Genomic DNA, 25350 nt, shown 5'->3' with positions numbered 1-25350 from the left:
AAGTATAACATGTTGGTGCCAGGCGCTACCACAAACTTGTGTATTGTGCGTTTTAAACCGCAAAGATAGAAGTGTGCTGTGCGTTTTAAACCATTGCGTTTAAAATCATACCATCATAAAAGTGCATATAAACGTAGATATGTGCTGTGCGTTTTAAAACAATGCGTTTAAAATCATACTATCAAAGAAAGTGCATGTAGTGCATTTGATAAACCATATAGTGTCGCCACTTGGGTTATGCAAAGTGCTTTAGTGCTTGCTGTGAGCCAGTGCAACAAGTGCTCAGATAAATACTGTTAACATGAGAAAGTAAGCACCCGTGGATCACCACTAGGTGTAATCGCTTACCGCACACTTGTAGTGGTTGGCTCCGTTCCCCTCAGATGCGGTAATAGAAAATAGCCTCCATTGCGTAGTATATAGTATGTAGGGTGAAAACAGGTGTAATATCCACTCACATAGTAGGAGTTCACTTTCAGCTTGCAGGGACTGCCAGGCTATGTCGCTTTCGCGATCCACCGGTCTGAGCCACCGCTACTGAAAGTGACGTACGGATGCAATAAGCCACGCCATACGTGTTTCGTCACTACGACGTCATCTGGAGCGTAGTATGATTTTAAACTCATTGTTTTAAAACGCACAGCACATATCTACGTTTATATGCACTTTTATGATGGTATGATTTTAAACGCAATGGTTTAAAATGAACAGCACACTTCTATCTTTGCGGTTTAAAACGCACAATACACAAGTTTGTGGTAGCGCCTGGCACCAACACCTTTGCATTTTTATACTCATATACTGCCTCAGAGGCAGGTTGGCGGCAGCTTACACCACCATTTACAATTTATCAGTTGTACTGAAAGCTCCTTAGCGCTGGCATAAAACTCACCCCCTATATAAGTATAACATGTTTGTTATTTTAAAAAATCTGCCTTTATTATCACTATAACCCTTCCCTTCCTTAGTCTATCTAAATCCTTAAAACAGTTTTGGTTATACATACACTCTTAAGTGATAAAGCTTAATTCAATAAGTCGGATCCCACAGCCCATCCAAGGCTACCAGACCAGCACACTAGGTATGGTAGCTTGCTCCACATGTCAGGTATCTACATGGCCGGAGGACAGAAGAATGTGTGGAACCTTGCCCTGCTGATACCTGCCAGAATGCACTCAAGGACTAAGCTTCCTGATGGAAAACCCATCTCAAACATTTGGTGATATACAGGCCTACTCCGTGGTCAGTTGATAAAGGGGTTCACCTAACCAATTCATCTGTGAGTTACCCAACATATGGAGTGGATAGTGGGCAAGTCATTTTAAAGCAGAAAGCAGACTGGGTTGTGAGGGCCTGGGTTTGCTTTGAAATGTAATAAACAATTCACAGAAAAATTGCATTCAGGCAGGTAGTTCTGCGTGGACGGACATTTTTCCATGTGTCCCATACTGTGGGGGCCAGGTGAATTGATATCACATGGGTGAGCCCAGGAAGCATACAGGAAAGGACCTCTATTGATTGCATACACAGCACTAAGTTGCTACTCACGAGCAGGTTTGGCTACATGAAAAAGTTATGCTATAATTAACATTTTGGACAATGGACCGTTTCACTTTTGTGTTATAATATACAGTATATGGGCATTTTTGTGTATGCTTTCTCTTTTTTATATGTTGTATTCTATGCTATTTTTACCAATTTAATTTTAAATCTATACATTTTTACAATCCTTTGGCATGATGTTAGGATTATCATCTCAAACTGGCACATAGTTTGAATTAATTTACTATATTTGGTGATGTAGCGCCACCTAGATTCGCTCTGTAGAAATCTGGCTGACTGATTGTAAGATGCCCTGCATACTTAGCATTAAAGTAATATTGTTCAATGCTCTCGTGCCAGTTTCGTCGTTTGCCCTTAGAAAGCATGTTATGGGTATGGGTCAGGTGCAGATAAATCCAAGTTCTTTTTATACACAGCTGCAGTACTTGAAGGTTTACAACGAGGCTTCTACAGGTAATTCTACCACCGAATGAAGTCGGAGTCATGTATTCCTTGTGACCAAACCTCTGAACGTTACACCATTACGTAATGGTTACATCTCACTGTGCTGATGAGATGGGTGGGAAAAGTAAAAGATGTAGTCTGTAGTAAAGCTGAAGCTGGGTGTGGTGATGAGGCAGGCTGCTTTCTGCCGTTTGGTTCATAATGTCCTAACTGTAAAACAAACGATGGGAAAGATGAGCTGACTACACACTACCTTTAGGAAACACTAGAAGGATGAGCTGTGCAGCCAGTTGGCCAACAGGGAGTTGGGCTTTCCAGACAATGTAACGCTCGTCCCATTACAGATCACAAGATGGGACTCCTAACAAAGTGTAAGCCACAGCAGCTCCAGCTCACTTCAACATGAGCCCTCTAGAGTCCACGTTGACAAATTCTTTAACAAGCTTTGTGGTTACAAGGAAAGATGGTTTCACTCTGAGTCACTCCTGTTCAAACAGTTTACTGGAAATAGAGAGGAGGGGGAATTTTCAGAGAAGTCATGTGATGGGCCAGACAAACCATAACCAGAATAGGTTCAGCAGAGTCAAAAACAGGTCCTGACAGCAACTGACACCCAGGGAGTGCATGGCCTCTTAGTCATTAAGATCACTACAATTTCATTTGGAGAACAGGGTTACAAAAGGAACTAGGGCAGACAGAAGGATTAACTCGTCCTGTGCACTGCTTACAGCTGGAGTTCTAGCAGATATAATCAGAGAGATAAATGTGTAATCCAATTCCTTGCCATGAAAAATCAGTTACCTGAAAATGTTAAATGTACCAGATAATTCCACCAACTAATCCATATGACTACATATGATTACTTCCGTTATTTGTGCTCCATCAAAATATAGCTGAATATTCATCTATTTCAAACAGCATGCTTTAGATGGGATAACATTTTAAGCACAATTGTAATAAAGCATACTGTACATGAACTGATTTCATGATTTGGTGCAATAATGTGTTATAACCTATGGCAGGGCTTGACAAATTTGCTTAAAATCTAGGAGCCAGCTAAAAAAGTTAGGAGCCAGTTTTTTTAACCGCTTCCCGACCGCCGCACGACTATTTACTGCGGTGGTCAGCCCCTCACAGGCAGAGCGACGTAGTACTACGTCGCTAGCCTGTAAGGGTCTAGGGAGCGAGCGCGCGCTCCCGCTCCTGCGCGGTCACAGACCCCCCCGCGCGTGTGACCGGCGGACCCGATGTCCGCCAGTCACTCGGCGATCGTCGGTGCAGAGGGAGAAAGGCAGGCGGCTGATGCAAACAAGCCGCCTGTCATTCTCCCCTGTGTAGAAATAGTGATCATACGGTTCTACTATGTAGGACCGTTGATCACTGTTCCTACACCTCAAGCCACAGCCAATCACAGTTAGAATCACGCCCCTAGGGACACAAATAACCCCTCCCTCTCAAAAAAAGTAAACCCCTTCACTGCCAGTGTAATTTTACAGTAACAGTGCATATGTATAGCACTGATTACTGTAGAAATGTCACTGGTAACCCCAAAAGTGTAAATGTCAGTCAAGGGTCCGATCTGTCCGCCGCAATGTCGCAGTACCGCAAAAAAAAAAATCGCAGATCGCCGCCATTACACGTTAAAAAAAAAAACAACAAAAATGACAAAAATCTTCCCCTTTGTTAGTAAACGCGATAACTTTTGCACAAACCAATCAAAATACGCTTTTTGCGATTTTTTTTACCAAACATATGTAGCATAAAACAAATTGGCTGAAAATGTTAAAAAAATTTGATTTTTACATTTTTTTGGGGGGAATTTCATATAAAAAAATGTGAAAAATATTGTTATTTTTGCAAAATTGACGCTCTTTTTTTGTTTATAGCGCGTGATCAAAAAATCGCACAGGTGATCAAATACCACCAAAAGAAAGCTCTGTTTGTGGAAAAAAAAGGACGTCAAATTCATTTAGGTACAGCGTCGCACGACCGCGCAATTGTCCGCTAAAGTCACGCAGTGCCGAATCGCAAAAAAAACCCTGGTCGGAATGGGGGTAAAATCTTCCGGGGCTTAAGTGGTTAACTAACAAATTGTACAGGGGGGGGGGGGAACATGTAACCTGTTCCCGAAGGTGAACTTCTCTTTTAACCCTTTTGCTGCCAGAGAAGTTTTTGCATTATTTGCACACGTTTAAAAAGTCATTTTAGGCCTAAAGATTAAATAAAATCCCCAAATATTATATCTTTTCTGAAAGCAGACACCCTAGAGAAAAAAATAGGGGAAGTTTTAATTTTTTTTTTTTATCACTTTGATTTACCACAAAGGTCTGGGAAGCAAAAAATAAAATTAAAGACAAATTAAAAGTTAGGGCTCTTTCACACGGGCGTTCCGTGTGTCCGTATATCATCCTATTTTTTTGCGGATGATATACGGACATAATGCATGTCAATAGCATTGCGGATGTCAGCGGATGATCATCCGCTGACATCCGATTTTCGTCCTTTCAGTTCTGTTCCGTTTTTTGAAACGGAACAGAACCCTATTTTTGTTCCGTTTAAAAAACGGAACGGATGCAAAATCGGATGTCAGCGGTGTCATCCACTGACATCCGCAATCCCCATAGACATACATTATGTCCGTATATCATCTGCAAATGGATGGGATGATATGCGGACATACGGAGCAGATGACACAAGCGTCATCCGTGTTCGTGCAAAAAAAGCGCCAGAGCCGAAGAAAAAAACTGAGCGGCCGTGTGAAAGAGGCCTTAATGTTAACCACTTTCAGACCGGAGGATTTGGCTGCTCAATGACCAGGCCCTATTTTGCGATTCGGCACTGTGTGACTTTAAGGGACAATTGCGCGGTCGTGCAATGCTGTACCCAAACAAAATTGATGTCCTTTTTTTCCCACAAATAGAGCTTTCTTTTGGTGGTATTTGATCACCTGTGCGATTTTTATTTTTTGCGCTATAAACAAAAAATAGAGCGACAATTTTGAAAAAAAAAATATATTTTTCACATTCTGCTATAAGAAATTCCCCCCCAAAAATGTAAAAATTTTAATTTAGCATTTTAGGCCAATTTGTTTTCTGCTACATATTTTTGGTAAAAAAAATCACATTAAGCATATTTTGATTGGTTTGCGCAAAAGTTATTGCGTTTACTAACTACAGGAAAGATTTATATTGTTTTTGTTTTTTTTTACTGGTAATGGTGGCGATATGCGATTTTTTGCGGGACTGCGAAGTTGCGGCGGACAGATCGGACCCCTAACTGACATTTTTTACACTTTTGGGGGTACCAGTGACATTACTACAGTAATTAGTGCTAAAAATATGCACTGCTACTATAAAAATGACATTTTCAGGGAAGGGGTTAACAGTACTGGTGGTCAAGGGGTTAAATGTGACCCTAGGGGCGTGATTCTAACCTTCTTGTGAAGTCATCACAGAGACATGCAATCCTATATAGCAGGATCACATGACAGCTGTGATCACTTCAGGGAGACGTACAGACGGCTGTGTTTACATCAGCCGTCCGTCCTTCTCTGTCAGCGGCGGGAGATCCCGAGTGGCAGCCATCGAAGCCACATGCCAAACGCACTAGCTTCCCCGCTAGCTCCTCCCAGGCGAGCGCCGTACATGTACGGGCTTTTACCTGGGAGCGCCAGCCTGCCGCAGTACATCTGTGGCGGCTGGGGCTAAAGTGGTTAAGGGGCAGGAAAGCGCAATAAATTACCCAATTATTTTGGTAAAATATAAAAGCTGAGGTTGCACCGCGTAAATAGATACCCAACATATCAAACCTTAAACATGTCAGTACCCTATATTTTCCATAGGGTACTATTTCCATTTAAAAGCCCCGTAAGTCATTCATTTAGCGTTATTCGTTAAACGAATGGCGTTATTTAGAGTTATTATATACGTTATTGACGTTATTTAGAGTTATTATATACTCCTTCCTGATCCCCCGAGAGGCAATCAAATATTCCCTGGATCAACTTTACCTATAAATATTAGTACCCATTTATATTATTTACACCTAGGAAAGAATCCAGGCTTTTTTCTTTTAAGCAATCTAATGAGCTGACCAGAACAACCTCTGGAGGAAGTCTATTCCACATTTTCACAGCTCTTACTGTGAAGAAACCCTTCTGTTTTTGGAGACTCCATCTCTTTTCCAAAGAGTGCCCCCTTGTCCTCTGTGATGACCTTAAATTGAATTACTCAAAACCAAGTTCACTATATGGACGCCTTATCTCCTCTTCTCAAGAGAGAATAAATTCAGTTCCTCTAATCTTTCCTCATAGCTGAGCTCCCCCATGTCTCTTATCAGTTTGGTTGCCCTTTTCTGCACTTTCTCCAGTTCCCTGTTATCCATTTTGAGAACTGGTGCCCAAAACTGAACTGCATATTCCAGATGAGGTCTTACTAATGCTTTTTTTTTTTTTTGTCACAGGTTCCCTTTAATGAGACCTGCGGGGTCTAAAAGACCCCGCAGGTCTCCCCTGTGCGCCACTGAATGTAATGCAATGCACATTGCACTGCATTACATTCTTTCCCGGCCTTGATGGAGGGAAAACAGTCACTTCCCGGGTTAACTAGAGGGGGAGGAGAGCGGACAAGTGTCCACTTTCCTCCCTCCTCCTCTACGAGGTTTGCCAAGCCCTGACTTATGGTAACCAATCAGAAATGTTTCGGCAATGAAAACTGAACAGGCTAACAAAAATTTGATGCCAAAGAAAAACACTTCACTGTTCGCTATACAGTTGGGTCCATATACAGTGCCTTGCAAAAGTATTTACCCCCTTGACTTTTTACCTATTTTGTTACATTACAGCCAATAACAAAACATTGAACTTATTCAATGTTTTGTTAATCTGAATTTTGTGTGATAGATCAGAACACAATAGTCTAAGTTGGTGAAGTAAAATGAGAAAAATATATACATAAAACTATTTTTTTAGAAATAGAAAACAGAAAATTGGCATGTGCGTATGTATTCGCCCCCTTTGTTATGAAGCCCATAAAAAGCTCTAGTGCAACCAATTACCTTAAGAAGTCACATAATTAGTGAAATGATGTCCACCTGTGTGCAATCTAAGTGTCACATGATCTGTCATTACATATACACACCTTTTTTGAAATTCCCCAAAGGCTGCAACACCTAAGCAAGAGGCACCAATAACCAAACACTGCCATAAAGACCAAGAAACTCTCCAAACAAGTAAGGGACAATGTTGTTGAGAATTACAAGTCAGTGTTAGGTTCTAAAAAAATATTCAAATCTTTGATGATCCCTAGGAGCACCATCAAATCTATCATAACCAAATGGAAAGAACATGGCACAACAGCAAACCTGCCAAGAGACGGCCACCCACCAAAACTCACAGACCGGGCAAAAAGGGCATTACCCAGAGAGGCAGCAAAGAGACCTAAGGTAACCCTGGAGGAGCTACAGAGTTCCACAGCAGAGACTGGAGTGTCTGTACATAGGACGACAATAAGCCGTACGCTCAACAGAGTTGGGCTTTATGGCAGAGTGGCCAGAAGAAAGCCATTACTTCCAGCAAAAAACAAAATGGCACATTTTGAGTTTGCAAAAAGGCATGTGGGGGACTCCCAAAATGTATGGAGGAAGGTGCTCTGGTCTAATTAGACTAAAATTGAACTTTTCTGGCCATCAAAGAAAACACTGTCTGGCGCAAACCCAACACATCACCCAAAGAACACCATCCCCACAGTGAAACATGGTGGTGGCAGCATCATGCTGTGGGGATGTTTTTCAGCAGCCGGGAGTGGGAAACTGATCAGAGTTGAGGGAAAGATGGATGGTTCTAAATACAGGGATATTCTTGAGCAAAATCTGTACCACTCAGTGCGTGATTTGAGGCTAGGACGGAGGTTCATCTTCCAGCAAGACAATGACCCCAAACACACTGCTAAAGCAACACTTGAGTGGTTTAATGGGAAACATGTAAATGTGTTGGAATGGCCTAGTCAAAGCCCAGACCTCAATCCAATAAAAAAATCTGTGGTCAGACTTATAGATTGCTGTTCACAAGTGCAAACCATCATACTTGAAGGAGCTGGAGCAGTTTTGCAAGGAGGAATGGGAAAAAATCCCAGTGGTAAGATGTGGCAAGCTCATAGACTTATCCAAAGCGACTTGGAGCTGTGATTGCCGCAAAAGGTGGCTCTACAAAGTATTGCCTTTAGGGGGTTGAATAGTTATGCACATTGACTTTTTCTGTTATTTTGTCCTATTTGTGGTTTGCTTCACAATAAAAAAAAAAACGTCAAAGTTGTGGGCATGTTCTGTAAATTAAATGATGCAAATCCTCAAACAATCCATGTTAATTCCAGGTTTTGAGGCAACAAAACATGAAAAATTTCAAGGGGGTGAATACTTTTGTAAGGCACTGTATATTTGGACACAGGCACAATTTTATTTTTTTCCCTGTTATTTACAAAAACATATTCAAGCTATAGTTATATAATGGATATGGGCTGAACGTGCACACTCTCAGGTTTAATTTGAGGGTATGTCCATCCAAATCAGGCAAAGGTTTAGGAATTACAGCTCTTAAGAATAGCTATCTCCTCTTTTTCAAGGGACCAAAATGAATTGGAAAATTATCGTACGACAGAATTCAACTTCAGAAGTGATGTCATGTGTTGAATTGTTTTGTATATATTCTTTCGTTTCTGAGCATGCCTAGTCTTGCTCTTACGAATGTTTTCGGACAAAAACTGTACTAATTAAACAAAAATTGGACGTTGTGTTGACGTACGATAAGAATTTTATAGCCTGCACATCCAGTTTTTGCGTCCGAAAATTCGTAATCGGCTGTCGAAAGCACTGTGCTAACGATCAGAAAATCGGCAGATCATTCGTCAGACGAAATTTTACTTCCGATTTTCGCATCGTGTGTACGGGCCTTTAGTGTGGTATTTGCATTTGGAATCTATTGCTATAAACCTACATCATGTGTTCAAAGGTGCTGTCAATGCAAGTGAAACAGGTCATTGGAAGGTTTCAAAAACATCCATCAGAGAGATAGCAGCAACCTTAGGGCCCCTTTCACACAGGCGGACCGTTCAGATCCGCCTGTCCATTTTTTTTTGGCGGATCTGAACAGTCCCCCCATGCATCTCTATGGGGGATCGGATGTCAGCGGAGACATGTCCGCTGACACCCGATCCGATCCGGTCCGTCAAATCTGGACGGATGGAAACCCTATTTTCCATCCGTCCAGCGGATCGGATGAGAACGGACCGACGGTCCGTTCCCATCCGATTTCCCTCATAGAGATGCACGGGGAACTGACAGCTGTGTCACCGCACACAGCCCGGAGACACAGCTGTTATCCTCCTGCTCAGCGGGGGATCGGCGGCTCGATCCCCCGCTGAGAAAAACGGAATCCGTCCGACGGACGGATAGTGTGAAAGAGCCCTAGGAGTTGCCAAATCAACAGTTTAGCACATTCTGAAGAAAGAAGAACACACTGGTGAGCTCAGCAACATAAAAAGGCCTGGCATCAATGGAAGACAACAGTGGTGGATGATCGCAGGATCTTCTCTATGGTAAAGAAAAACCCATTCACAACATCCAGCATATCATTGTCAAAGGCTACAATCAAGAGAAGACTTCAAGAGAGCAAATACAGAGGGATTACCACAAGGTGAAAACCATTCATAGGCCTGAAGAAAAGAAAAGCCAGATTAGACTTTGCCAAAAACATCTAAAAAAGCCAGACCAGTTCTGAAAAAGCATTCTTTGGACGAATGAAACTATGAATAACCTATACCAGAATGACGGGAAGAAAAAAGTGTGGAGAAGGCTTGGAACAGCCCATGATCCAAAGCACACATCATCTGTACAACATGGTGAAGGCAGTGTGATGGCATGGGCCTGCATGGCTTCCAGTGGCACTTGGTCATTGGTGTTTATTAATGATGTGACAGAAGACAGAAGCAGCCGGATGAATTCTGCAGTGTTTAGTGCTATACTGTAAGCCCAGATTCAGCCAAGTGCAGCAAAGTTAATTGGACAGCGCTACACAGTACAGATGGACAATGATCCAAAACACACTGCAAAAGCAACTCAGGAGCTTTTGAAGGAAAAGAAGTGGAATATTCTGCCATGGCCGAGTCAATCACCTGATCTCAACCCAATTAAGCATTCATTTCACTTGCTGAAGGCAAACCTAAAGGCAGAAAAACCCACAAAGAACAGCTGAAGACAGCTGAGGTTAGAGCCGGGCAAAGCATCAGAAAGGGGGAAACCCAGTCTTTGGTAATGTCCATGGGTACCAGACTTCAGGCAGTCATTGCCAGTAGGGGATTCTCAACAAAATATTAGAAATGAACATTTTATTTATGGATTATATTAATTTGTCCAATTACATTGAGCCCCTGAAAATGGGGGCACTGTGTATAAAAATGGTTGCAGTTCCTAAAATTTGTACTTGATATTTATGTTCAACCCCTTGAATTAAAGCTAAAAGTCTGCACTTCAAATTTATTTGGATTGTTTCATTTTAATTTTATTCTTGTGGCAAATAGAGCCAAAAGTATGAAAATTGTGCCTGTGTCCAAATATATATGGACCTAACTGTATATGAAACAAACTGATTTCCTGAAATCTGTAGCCATTACTAAACCACCGATTAAAATGACACACGTGCAAATACATTAATTGCAAATGTCAATACATTATACAAAGCATTAACAAAGGAGGCGAAATATGGTATAAACCAATTTCCCATGTAACAATCTAGTTTCAGAAATGGGATATGAAAAAATCTCACTGGGGTTAATTTACTGGAGAGTGTAAAATGTGGTGCAGCTCTGCAGAGAAACCAATCAGCTTCCAGTTTTTTTTTTTTTTTGTCAAAGCTTAATTGAACAAGCTGAAGTTAGAAGTTTAATGACTAACATGCAGAGCTGCACCAGATTTTGCACTCTCCAGTTTTAGTAAATCAACCCCGTTATTATATACAACAAAGTACCCTTTTCCATGTTCTAGATGACATAGAAATCAAGAAATTAAAATTAAGTGATCCCTTTAATAAACTGGCTAAATGGGATATTTCTGTAATAAACGAATTGCAATGAATCAATACAATCAATTGCACATTTTAGGGCTTGTAAACACAAGCTTCAGACTACATTAGGCTCGGTTCACACTGCCACTACCTGAAAGTCACGCGACTTTGCCAGGTGACTTCCTGATAATTTGCTAGTGACTTTGAAGCGACTTTCAGGTAATGCTTAGGGAATCTTTCTCACATCAATATAGAAGAGGATCCGACTTGAAGGTGACTTTCATTAAAGTCTATGGGTACTCGTTGGAAATAAATCGCCTTGAAGTAGTACAGGAACCTTTTCTAATGTCGGAGCGACTTCAGTACTGCAAATTAAGGCAGCTCTCATTAACTAACATGGGATTTCACATGTCATGCGACTTGGGGGGTCTCACAAGTTGGATCCCAAGTTGCAGCAGTCTGAACCAAGCCTTTGTGGTCGGTTTTCCAAGTGTCTGAGATTCAGATTGACTTGTATGACTAAAAAAAAAAGCAAGTACGCATTGTACAGTAAGATGTAAGGCATGTACGTAAAAATCTACAATACATGTGCTCTTCCACACGAAATACAGTTCAAACAATAACCACTGCATTCTACAGCCTTCAAAAATGCCCCAAAAAGTAATGTCAGAACCAAACACAAATATCCCATGTACACTAGCTGTAAGTTATCATGTAGCAATTAAAAGGGCTTCTCATAACCCTACTGTATGTGGTTATTACATGTAATAAAAGCATTTAGGCCATGCTGTCATCAAAAATGACAGAAGTTGGGAGAACTATAACTGCCAGGACAGCTTATGCATATGCAGCAAGATCTATTTAATTTTAATAAATATTATTTTTTTACTTTAAAGTGGAACTTTAGTCAGAAAATTAGGCTCCTCAGGCTGGCTGCTTTTGCGGGTATAGCTACTGTATGTAAAACATTAAGGGCACTTTCACACTGATTCGCTTCAAAACTGCCAGTAAAATGCGTTAATGGAACCATTTTTCGGCGCTTTTGCAGCGTTCGTGATGCGGTTTTTAAAGGATATGTGACTCAAAAACTGCACCAAAAATACTTAGTGGGGGCATTTTTTAGGCCCTTTTGAGGCGGTTCCCATTCATTTTAATGGAGAGGAGCATTTTTTTTTTTTTTTAGCCCCCCAAACATGCTCCAAAGATGCTGCAAGCAGGATTTTTTTCACCGCAAGAAAAGTGCACTGTTACAGTCTGAAAAAATTAATTGGTTTTAAAAGAAAGCATATTTCTTCAGCTTTTCAGGCACTTTTTGTAATACAAAAGCGCTTGAAAAACTCCTCAGTGTGAAAGGGCCCTAAAAATAAGTAGAGGTATAAGGTGAAGAGCTGGCAAATCATCCTTCCGAAAATGTCACTTTATTACATCGAGTGAAGTGTACAAATTATAGTGGCTACTTAGTAAACTCCACTTGATGTAATAAAGTGACTCTTTCGGAAGGATGTGTTGCTGACTCTTCACCTTACCTCCATGTTCCATTAGGCTGGGTTCACACTGCCGCACGGAGCGGCTCATAGCAGGGGTCCGGTGTGTCCCTGTTCACTGTTTCGGGTCGGATTTCAGTCCGAACTTTTGGTTGAATAGAAACTTGAAACGGACCGGAAGGTGCACAGGGCTCCTCAGCAATTTGCACTGGAGCCGCTCCGGAGATATGTGAACCGGCTCCATAGAGAGCCGGTCACATTCTCCTGACATGCAAATTGGATATGAGGGAACCCCGCATTCAATTCACAATAGTGAGGACCCAGCCTGAGCCCACGTTAACATTGGTCCGATTTGACATGTCAAATTGCATGTCAAATCGTAGCCAATTGCCAGCAATGGCACTATCCGAATCGGTGGAATGCTGACTTTGCGGCGCTGCACCGATTCCCATAAGAAGTTTTTTTTACTACTTTTGGTGACTTCGAGGGGGGGGGAGGGGGGAAGGGGGGCGATTTCAATAGATATCTGTGCAGGAACCCGCACAGATGTCTGTGAAATCGCCCCCGAGGTCAGACTAAAAGTGCCGCTTTGAAATCATGTGAGTTTAGCTGAACTCTCACGATTTTAGACCGGCCTTCAGTGTGAACCTACACTGAATGTTGGGAAGACACTCTGAGCAGAAGCACCGTCAGTCCACCTCCGTGGGGAATCTGTCTTGGCTTTGCACTTTTCTTCTCATTTAAATTTCTGCCCAGAATTCAACTTTAAGGATAAACCAAACTAAGCACCTCTGGCAGTGCTATAGTTTGTCCAAGTCCATCACTTTTGCTGGACAGCTTGGTCTTCATGAAAATGTTGAAAAAAATATAAATAAAGGCATGTCAAGTAACAAATGAACTAATATGATGAATACTTCCATTACATGCAATAACCATATTCAGATTTCAAAATATAACACTTTTTGCAAGAGTTACCCTTTAAGTACAAGCACAGCAGGCATGGCCTTTTCTATTGTCTGGGCACTGGCACTAAATGTTCCCTCCCTTGTTTACCCCCTTCTACTGAATTAGTTTATATATATATATATATATATGGTAAAAAGAAATAAATGTGTTTTACCCAACATTTTCCTTTAAGAAAAGTATGTTTACTTATTTAATGATTCACTGTGCACACTATTCAAAGGCACTTTTCTCTTGGTACACGGTAGCTGTGCGTAATGTATAGTGTACTTATTCGTCATGTGCTGTTTATTTGTTAGCTTTTTCCAGGACAACCATGACAAAGTGCGTAGCAAGGCTTGAGGTGTGGCAGTCCTACACCATTTTCCACAGAGGCCAGTATCTGAACCTACTCTCCATACAAAAAGCTTTTCTTCTTTGATACATGTATATATAAGGTCAGTCCACTTAAACAGCTTTCCCCGTTATGGGTTGGCGCTATTAAAAAAAAAAAAAAATAAAACAGTCACTGCCCTGCTATATCTCTTGCCATCACCAACAATGTGATAAATTAAATAGAACCCCGCCTTTGGAATTCCCATCAAGCAGTGCAAAATATATACCTGGTTCCGGAGGACAAAAAAAAATGTTTATTTTATAATTTTAGTTCTAGTTTGTCATTTATCAGCCTGATTTTCGGGGCTGAAAGGGAACAACAAAGTTAGTAAACCTTTAGACATTTTTTTTTTGTACAAGTGATCAGAAGTTTGGTACAGGTCAAACACTACCTATTGATCAACTTCTGTACAAACAGCCTGTTGGAAAAGTTTTAGCTATAGCCCGAAGAGCTGATCAGTATATTCTGACAGCTGGGAAGTCTCGTTGGTTGAACAAAAAATAAATAAAATTACTAATGTATTGGCTGCCCTACTTTCTGAAAAAGCTATAGGAGCAACAAGCTTGCAAGGTATCACTGATTAGAAATTAGCCCAAATTCTGCGCAAATGTCAGAAGTGACATCAATAAATAGATGGGGGAGGGGTAAGCGCGATACCCCTCCCCCATCTATTTATATCTGAAACTGTATGGTCTACAGAACCGGTATCTGCAGCAATAAGGGGCACTATACATATATATATATATATATATATATATATATATATATATATATATATATATATATATATATATATATATATACCCTCTAGACAGCGCAAGGCTCACAAGCTTACCAACATCAATAAATAGTTTCTGTAATAAGGATAGGTGAATAAAGAGATTTCTGAATAATTTCTAAATTAAAGAATATCTAAACCTAGGAACAAAAATGGTAATATTGCAGCTTACCTGTATTTAGATGTGGTGGCCGCATTTGTTTTCTTTTTTCATGCCTTTACCTTTTTTTTTAACCTGGTACATTTGCCATTATCACACCTCCTGTCCTAGAATGGAATGATCATGGTTCTGAGCAGTGTAGTCACCCTAGGAATCGGAATGTGCTAGGACTACGTAACACCTCTCTCTGTACCCCATAACAGGGGAGGCGTATTGTAGTCTATAGGGGTAGCAGGAAACAAAGCTAACTTATACCATTCCAGAGGTATAGAGCACAGGAAGTTATCAGCTCATAAGATTTTTGGCTGAATAAATCGTTACTTTTTTTGCACTTGTAAAAAAGATATAACATGCTTTCAACTCTATATTTAACAGTCCAAAGGGGAGCAAATAAGAGAAATGTATTGTAACAGTTTACATACAGTTGAAGTACTTTAAGTGCCGGTTCACACTGTTCCGACTTGGTCGCCTGACAAGTAGCTGTCCATGCTGTGCAATAGGAACCGTTCTAATAGGAGCGACTCAAGTCGCTCCCACTTTGCAAAAAAAAAAAAAAGGTGCAGGAACATTTTCTAAGTCGGATGCGACTTGCATTGACTTCCATTATGTGAAGTTGTTGCAAGCCGCGCCGAAGTCGAGGTGCACGGGCGACGGCATTAGTCGCCCGAAGTCGTGTCGGATCAGTGTGAACCGACTTTAATTTGCAGAACAAATTTAAAGAAACAAAATCTAGTTACATATGTATGCATGTAAAACCAACATATTTTAAATAGCTGCTAGTACCTGAATCTTTCTTATTTCACCGTGTTGTAATCTCCACAGCCACACACTATACAATTCTCTTGTACAACTTTCTTTTAGATTTACCAAAAACAATATAATATGAGGTCAAACCTAAATGCTTTCAAATTGTATAAATCAGACAGGCCCTTGTACTACATAGTTAAAGGTAAATCTAAAGGAAATTGAACAACAAAAATTGTATAATGTGTATCCAGCTTTACACTGGGCAGGGAGGGTCAGCACTCTAAACTAGTAAAGGCTCTTCTGCTTTGCAATATCGTCCAAAAAAATGTTAACTTGCTTACAGAAGGGGAAAGCACGGGGATGACCTCATTAGTGTGCTATTGCTCCTTCATTGTTTAATCAGCAGGCTAGGGAAAGAGAGGTGACCAAGGACACACAACTTCAGTAGTCATATTTTCCGGCCGTCATCTACCACAAGGGCTATTATCATTGCCATGGTGTCCGGGGAAAGTCGTTTTATGGAACCTTGTGAATGATTACAGTTGTACTTTATATATAGGATATATATACAGCGTGGGTGGCATACAGAAGGAGAAAATTTGGATTTTTGTCTGGAGTCCTGCTTTAATTTGGATATACTGTTACATTTCTCAAGAAAGATATCTGCTAAGAAAAAAACGGTGTCATTGTATAACGTAATAAAAGTTACTATTTCCTTTATCAATAACATGGTTTCATAGTAAGCAAATGCCTAATGACCGTTTCAGAAACACACTCAATGTTCTGCTACCACCCAGTGGCTAAGTGATTGCTGTACCCTGCCATGAAGAAAGAATAATGCCTAAGGCTCCATTCACACCTGAGCGTATCGTTTTCAGGCGTTTTTTATTTTGGGCATTTTTTTGGGGGGCGTTTTTTCATGTGTTTTTCAGGCTTTTTTTGCAGGTGTTTGGAGGCAGGCATTGATATCTAACAAAAACGCTTCTAATCTGCAAAAAAACGTGGACTTTTTTGAACTTCAGGCGTTTTGCTTCAGGTGACAAAACGCTCGTATGTGAATAGGGGCCATTAAAAATGAATGGGATTTTGCTTGTTAGGCGTTTTGAGACTTCAGAGAGGAGCGTTTTACGAGCTGAAAAACGCTCAGGTGTGAACAGGGTCCAAGATATATTATTTCAAAAAATGATGAACAGTTAGTGATCTTTCTGAAACCCAAAACCAGCTGAAACGTTTTTCTTGTATATATTTTTGGATAGGATGAGGAAGGGTAAGAACCTCTGCCATGTTTTAAATAATGTCTGTAACCCTGTTGAGTTCTCTCAGCTGAAAAAAGCTGTCTGCGACCTGGTGGAAGAGATTACCGTCACTTTCTGTCCTGTCTGACACTCACATAGAAAGTGAGGTGACACAATAGCCATAAAAACCTGGCAGAGATTCTAAACTTTCCACTCTACTAGAAAATCCGTTTAATTGCATTTGTGTCCCTGATTAGGATTGAGGGGGTTATTTACTCTTTCTTTTTTTAAATTCATGTATCAGGAAGGAATCTCCAAAATTAGGACATAATATAAGGTTTTATCAATATACTGTCCCACGCAATACCGAAAAAATGTATTAACCAATTGGTTCCAGATGTTGGCCCATGCTCCTCTGCGCTGTAAGGCAGGCCATAAAATATGCAATTTTATTTCCCTTAACCACAGGCTGAAGGAAAGGAAATTGCTCAATTCCCCCATCAACTCAGTCAGTGTTGATGGGGGAATCCCTCCCTCAATGCTATTGTGTTCTGCTGGTGGGGAGTGCAGGGAGGTTTCCTCACTGGCAGGATACAATGAACACTGCTGGCGGCTATAGCTGCCGGCAGTGATCGGACAAAAAAAAAAAAAAAAACCCAACAGGCTGATTGTACTGAAGTCGATGGACAGCATTAAAGCGGTAGTAAATCGCTTGCTTTTTTTTTTAACCTGCAAAGCGATGTCATAATGTGCTAGTATGCATCGCATACTAGCACATTATGTGAAACTTACTTTAGAATGAAGCCCTCCAGCGGTCACCGCTGAAGGCACTTCCATCTTAACCCGGTCTTCCTTCCAGGTTCACGGACTCTGACTGTGTGAGTGGCTGAAGCCGCGATGATGTCGCTCCCATGCCTGTGCATGGGAGTTGCCAATTTAAGGCACAGGACTCTGAAGGAACAGGTATGCCAATCCTTCAGAGCCCATGCGCCAGTGACGTCACCGGCTGAATCTACAGTAAATATCTACGAAACGGTGCACAATTAGGAGATATTTACAGTACTTTTAGGTATGTCTTTTTATAGGCTTACCCACAGGTAAAATTCAGGCATGGGAGTTTAATAGAAGGGAAAGAAATCACACACTGGCTTCTACATGGTTGCCCCCTTTCCTGGCCAGACCAGAGAGACAACGCTTCACCAGCACAATCTTGTTGAAGTTAATGTTGCAGCATGTTGGCCAGTGAAGACACCTTGCCATAGAAACAGGGCACTTGCAGATGAAGAAAAAGAAAAAAAAAAGATACATAAAAGTTAGTTCTCCACAGCACTCCTATGCCAGGACCTTTGGAGTAGGGAACCAGCATTAGCCCCAACAGCTATTGATACAAGCCAGAAAAGCGCAATGGTCCCACTAGCAAGTAGCTTTCAACTACATCTACAAGGTACAAGCAATGTTTGGACCCAAAATATTCATGCTGTTGCAATAGCCTGTACCTAATTCAAGAAAGATTACCATAAAGATTATTAGTTCACAAAATGCTAGACTTTGTCCATAGAAACAATATTGTATAAGGAAAATATACATAGCCAGGTTTATATGCCTGTTAACAAATATATTTCAAATTCGTTTTTTTATATATAGACATGTATATGCACGCACAAAACAGGAGCTCAATCCAAAATCTATCTATCAAGTTAGCCCTGGTTCACGTTAGTGTGAGGAGTTTTAAATGTGATTTCAAGTGCGATTTTTGTGCGAGTGCTTTGGGATTCTCATGTGAGTTTAGTGGTGTGCAATTTTGACTACCACTCAAAAAAAATGTACCAAAATTGCATCAAACAAGCATGTACATGTGTTTTTGATATGTTTCCATTCAGATCTATGGGCCACAAAATTGCACTACATCACATCAAAGTAGCACAGGTTCCTTCCTCAAATTCGCATTGCAGTCATGCTGCATTGATGTGAGTAGCCACCATCAAAAACAATGCTATTTCCATTGTCAAGCAATTCTGTGAGACTCGCATCGCATCCGAAATCGCACTCCTGTGAACCAGGCTTGAATGTAATATGCCAACAACTACAAAGGAGATGTGGCTTTACAGGTGGCAATGGATGAGGACCAATCCCCCCTTCTCGGGATAATTCTGTAGTGGTCACTCACTAGGGCTGCTGTTAAACTGTGATTTTCTGGCAGTTCTGAAGATAAGATGCCGCAGAGGGGGCAGATCTGTGTGACAACATGTGTACCCAAAGCCAAGAACATGAAACTATTGTGAAAGCAACAAGATTACATGACTGTGTCATCTCCAGGACATCATCTTAAGCCTAGTGTTGGGCAGCATCGACGGGTCAATAGAAAAGCCTAGCACACAAGGGCCGAATATCGTGCCGCATCAGCCGGTTCAATAGAAAGCCTAGAACACACGGGCCGAATGTCGTGCCGCATGAGCCGGTTCAATAGAAAGCCTAGAACACATGGGCCAAATGTCGGGCAGCATCGACGGGTCAATAGAAAGCCTATCCCACACGGGCCGAATGTCGGGCAGCATCGGGCGGTTCAATAGAAAACCTAGAACACACGAGCCGAATGTCGAGCAGCATCGGCGGGTCAATAGAAAGCCTAGCCCACACGGGCCGAATGTCGGGCAGCATCGGCCAGTTCAATAGAAAGCCTAGAACACACGAGCCGAATGTCGGGCAGCATCGTCGAGTCAATAGAAAGCCTAGCCCACACAGGTCGAATCTTGGGCAGCATCGGCCGGTTCAATAGAAAGCCTAGAACACACGAGCCAAATGTCGGGCAACATCGGCAGGTCAATAGAAAGCGTAGGACACACAGACCGAATGTCGGGCGGCATTGGCAGGTCAACAGAAAGCCTAGCCCACACGGGCCGAATGTCGGGCAGCATCGGTCGGTTCAATAGAAAGCCTAGAACACACGGGCCAAGTGTGTGGCGGCATTGGGCGGTTCAACAGAAACTGGCCGACATTCTACCTGTGTGTACTGCACCCATTCTGGTCCATTTTTAGAACACAATAGCACAGCAGAGGTGATCCCTGTACTAACATCAGATTGTTAGTACAGTGGCTCTGACCTGAGCAGTCAGTTTTTTTTTTTTGTTCAGCCCTGCTAGGTTGAAAAAAAAAAAAAAACGAATAGTGTGTACTAGGCGGCTTTAGTTCAAAAAGTAGATGCTAACTCGAGAAGATGCCTGAACAAAGTTAAAGCCAGATTTTTAATCTCTTTGGAAGGTAATACCTATAAGTGTTACATTTATACATTACATTACTTAACACCCACACAGTTAACATGAAAAAACCCTGTGCTGATGGAAAACCTTCAATGAACAACTCATGCTAAAATTGCTCTTAGAGAGTAAAAGTGTGTGTTTCTGTAATAGGCGACATTCAGTTTTCAGTTCTTTGTAAAGGACTGGTCTGATAGGATCAGTGTTTTCAGGTAAAACAGTATAAAAATATGTTGCCACTTTGTTATAAAATAAATAAAAAATGCATAACTATACAGTATAATAGCCTTGTGACTTACATACATACATGGCTGTCTGCCACCATAGCCTGGGCTGTGTAGGTCTGCTACGTCCGCAGATTGCAATCTAGATCTAGACACTACCTAAAACAACTTTCCCTTTAAGAATTACTGTTTAGTAGACTTTTACTAAAGTATAATTTATGACTGGCTAAGAAAAACATTTAGAATCAGACAGGATGCGTTCTTAAACACTGTTGCTTTTCTTCCCAAAAGCCCTATTTTAAAATGTAAAACACAGACAAAGACATTGTGTCATGGTGATCCTGTAATCTAGTGTGGAAGTAAACAGGACAAAAGGGATATTGCAGACAAAGCTGGCACTGGCCCAGTGTATGTAGCCACTGACACATATCATGTTGGCAGAGAGATGCAAGCATCAGGTCATTTTACATTTGGCAGATGTAATGCAGCAGCATGCAGAGTGCTAAAGCACTTGGCAGGAAAGCAGAAATGCACGGAAGGATGAAAAAAAAAAAAACCCAACGAACAAACAAAGACAATGCATATGAGAACAGAGAATAATTCCATATGGATAAAGTAATACCAAAAAGCCAACACAAGGTCAGTATCTCCTTAAAGCTGCAGGAGCAGAGTCTCTAAAGACTGCTTAGAACACTTTCATAAGCTTTTCAAAAGGCACTCGAAAGGCGTGAAGTCAGTTACAGCCTTATAAAAGCTGTCATAAATTAGGGTTTAATGGCCACTTTACATCTCTTCATGAATGGCTTAGGAGAAAAAGTAACTGCAATCTAACCTGCAAGAATAGCATTAGGCCCCTTTCACACATACGGTCCGTTCAGTTCATCAGTTCAGTCACGTCAAAATGTATCAGTTTTTCATCCATTTTTCATCCATTTTTTTACATCCACTACCAATGCAAAAACGGATGAAAAACAGACCGTTTGTCCGTTTACATCCGTTTTTCGTCCGATCCGTTTTTTTGATGGACATTGACGGATGAAAACGGATGGTAACGGATGATCATCTGTTGTCATCCGTTTTTACATAGAGATACATTGATGTCCGTTTTTCATCCGTCAACGGATGGATGAAAAACAGACAAACGGACCGTATGTGTGAAAGATGCCTTTGTAATACAGAAGATGTTGATTTCCAAAAGTAGTGAATAAAGAACTACAAAATCAGTATTAATGCCACAATATTTTTCTTGGAAATATAAACATTACATATGTGTAAGTCCAGTTTCTGGGACAAGACATCATTTAGCATGCAAGTAGTATTGACAGAGATGCGATACATGTGAAATGTCTCCTTCCAGTTTTTGTGCTAGCACAACAAACCACTGTGCCTCTATTTTACAACTACTGTAGGCATTACAGTTTGGCAATAGTAAAATGACAAGCTGCATTTAATTTCATTCTACTTGTGAAAATCTTTCCATTTCACTTCCCAACAGACCTTAAATGCTATATTCAAGACCAGTGGTCTCCAAACTGCAGCCCTTTGCGTGCCTTTATCCAGCCCTTGAAGCACTAATCCTACATATAGGATACTATTCTGCCAACTGATAGTGGCAATGGGGCACCATTTCTCCCATTGACACCAACAATGGGGCACTATCCCTCCCACTGACACCAACAATGGGGCACAATCCCTCCCATTGACACCAACAATGGGGCACCATCCCTCCCATTGACACCAACAATGGGGCACCATCCCTCCCATTGACAGCAACAATGAGGCACCATCCCTCTCATTGACAGCAACAATGGGGCACCATTTCTCCCATTGACACCAACAATGGGGCACTATCCCTCCCACTGACACCAACAATGGGGCACCATCCCTCCCATTGACACAAACAATGGGGCACCATCCCTCCCATTGACACCAACAATGGGGCACCATCCCTCCCATTGATAGCAACAATGGGGCACCATCCCTCCCATTGACAGCAACAATGGGGCACCATCCCTCCCATTGACACCAACAATGGGGCACCATCCCTCCCATTGACAGCAACAATGAGGCACCATCCCTATCATTGACAGCAACAATGGGGCACCATCCCTCCCATTGACAGCAACAATGGGGCACCATCCCTCCCATTGACAGCAACAATGGGGCACCATCCCTCCCATTGACAGCAACAATGGGGCACCATCCCTCCCATTGACAGCAACAATGGGGCACCATCCCTCCCATTGACAGCAACAATGGGGCACTATACCTCCCTCTCATTGACAGCAACAATGGGGCACTATTCCTCCCAATGATACCAATGATGGGGCACTGTTCCTCCAACGAATACCAAATGTGATGTTTACTCCCACTGATGCCAGGAAATTTTCCACTTCCGCTGGCCACAGTCCGGCCCCCCAAATGTCTGAAGGACAAAAAACTGGCCATTTGTTTAGAAAGTTTGGAAACCCCTGTTCAAGACCATTCAATTTAAGCATTATCAGAACAGTTCACATATAATGATAGTGCATCTCTACCCAAAAACATCTTGTGTACATGCATCTCTGTATGGTTATATCTGACAAATTAAAACAATAAAAAAAAAAAAAAGTAAACTTTTATTAGATTGCAGCTTACCAATTCTTAGATCTGATGGGTGCAGAAGTTTTCTTTTTTAGGCTTTCTTGCTGCCATTTTCAACTGGTGATCCAGCCAGTAAGTCTGTTGTTGTTTTTTTTTTAAAGTCCTAAGCTCTCCAGCAGAATATACCAGTTTTCATGGATGAGACAAGCAGTTTAACACTGGCACGGGTGCTTAAAGTGATCAGCTTTTATTTATTCATTCAGCTTTAACCAAAAATAAAAAATTGTCTGCTGTAACTGATTTTAAAGTGTTAGTTGGAGTTTGGCTTCAATTTGTTAGTGTATATAAATCTGCTAATATATTTAACATGTCTCTTCCCCCCTAGACTGACAAGGCTGCTGCCTTCTGTGCCTCCTGTGCTTCTTCATCCAGAGTTGTGCCTCAGTAATTACTGGCTAGATTACCAGCTGAAGACATAGGGAAAAAAGCCAAAGAAAAATGGATGCAGGCACCATATGTAATGCTTGGCAGGCTGCAATATAATACATGTTGATTTTGGGTTTAATACTGCTTTATATAAAGTCTGCCTATTTATGGGCAGCTTAAATGGCTTACATTTTTGTGGTATATTGCAATGTGTTAAGCACACATTAGGTTGCGCATTAACATGCTTTTTCTTAAAGTGGAACTTTATGCTGGGAAATTAAAATTGACAGACAGGCAGGACTTTTAATGCTGAAGAGAAATGCTTTTTCTTTTTCTTTTCTGCATTAAAGCTACTCACCAGCCTGTTGGCCCCTGTACAGTGAGCCGTGCACGCGCAGCTCACTGTACAAATTGGGCAATATCGAATCTGGGCGAACTCCTCGACCTGCCAATGACAGTGGCTGCCAATCAAGAGCCGGAAGCCAGCTGCCCGAAGTGGTCAGCGGCCAGGCAGGGAGCTCTGGGACGCCGCATTACTGGAGCGGAAATGAGTATTGTTCCAATTTAATGACCCAACACAAGGCAAAGAACCAAAAAAAACCTACACTTATATATATGTGCATTACTGTGCATTGCAGAAGTGTGCGGTAAAACGTGCATTTTATGGCACTTCACTGATCCACATTTGGTCTCCCTTGACACTGAAGATCTATGTTTTGCACCATTGCTCATGTATGCTTCAAAGATGCTGAAAAGGATGTACGTGTGTTGACAAAAACACATTTTATGACAACTCGCATACTAGAAAACGAGTAAAGAAATAAATTGCAACAGGGTAGAACATTGCGAAACATATCTTTGAAAGAGACCGCAAACATGGGTAAGCATATACACTTGACATCTTTAGGAATGTTCTGCCATTCAAGCACAAAAAAATATGTAGGATTAGAGAATTAGATAAATGATTGCCATTCCCCACCTGTGCTGTCTGAGCATGTTCCAGCATCTCCTCAAATTCCTCATATTCCTCATCATCAGGTTCTGCTCCTGAAAGGCGGGCAGCTCTAGCCATGAAGTATGGTGGCAGCTCTCCAATGGCAGTGCCAGCACCCTAGAGTTATAATAAAAAGCCAAATTGATACATAACATAAACCACAACTGCAATAGATTTATGAAAAGAATCATGATGAGGCATACATCTATCTACACCAATCTGAAAGGAACTTTAACACTTTATTTCTACATATACCTTTGTATTACCATTTAAAGTAATAGGTCTATGAAAGATGCTTATTATTCAGCCTATGCTGTTTGTATATACACTACAATCTATATAAGAAAAAGCAGACTACAACAAAAACTAAAGATTACTCAAAAAGAATCAAAAACATTATATGTAATATTTTACATATAAAATTGAGATTATGGATACACAGTTAATAAAATAACTGAACAAGTGGAATGATGCTCAGCATACCAAAACATTTTGGACAATTTCATGCTCATCCCCTTTGGGGACGGCCCCTTTCTTTTCCAACATGACTGCGCACCAGTGCACAAAGCAAGGTCCATAAAGACATGGATAAGCGAGTTTGGGGAGGAGGAACTTGACTGGCCTGCACAGAGTTCTGACATCAATCCGATAGAACACATTTGGGATGAATTAGAGCAGAGACTGCGAGCCAGGTCTTCCTGTCCAACATCAGTGTCTGACCTCACAAATGCGCTTTGGGAAGAATGCTCAACATTCCCATAGACACACTCCTAAACCTTGTGGACAGCCTTCCCAGAAGAGTTGAAGCTGTTATAGCTGCAAAGGGTGGGTCAACTCAATATTGAACTCTGCGGACTAAGACTGGGATGTCATTAAAGTTCATGTGTGTGTAAATAGGCAGGTGTCTCAATACTTTTGACAATATAGTATAGGTCAAGGCACAGATATTACAACAGACTTCTAAGCTGGGAGGCATTCACGAAAAAACCTACATGGTCATTATTGTATTCATAAATCGATGCCTAATCCACCACGTGACAAGTAGCATTAGTTGCTACATAGAAGAA

At 41.3% G+C, this 25350-nt stretch overlaps 1 protein-coding gene across 1 annotated transcript in view; it reads right to left on the bottom strand.

Moving 5' to 3' along the window:
* VMP1 (vacuole membrane protein 1) overlaps positions 1-25350 on the bottom strand; it is a 187775-nt gene that overhangs the window by 89523 nt on the left and 72902 nt on the right. The window contains exon 6 of the mRNA XM_082245795.1: positions 24269-24400. Within this exon, the coding sequence (XP_082101921.1) occupies positions 24269-24400 (132 nt within the window). The remainder of the gene's footprint in view (positions 1-24268; positions 24401-25350) is intronic.

Source organism: Pelophylax lessonae (genome assembly GCF_965119305.1).
Source record: "Pelophylax lessonae genome assembly, chromosome: 2".
In the NCBI taxonomy this organism is placed as follows: domain Eukaryota; kingdom Metazoa; phylum Chordata; class Amphibia; order Anura; family Ranidae; genus Pelophylax; species Pelophylax lessonae.
The sequence above is the reverse complement of the archived record's forward strand: the minus strand, read 5'-3'. Positions and strand labels throughout refer to the sequence as shown.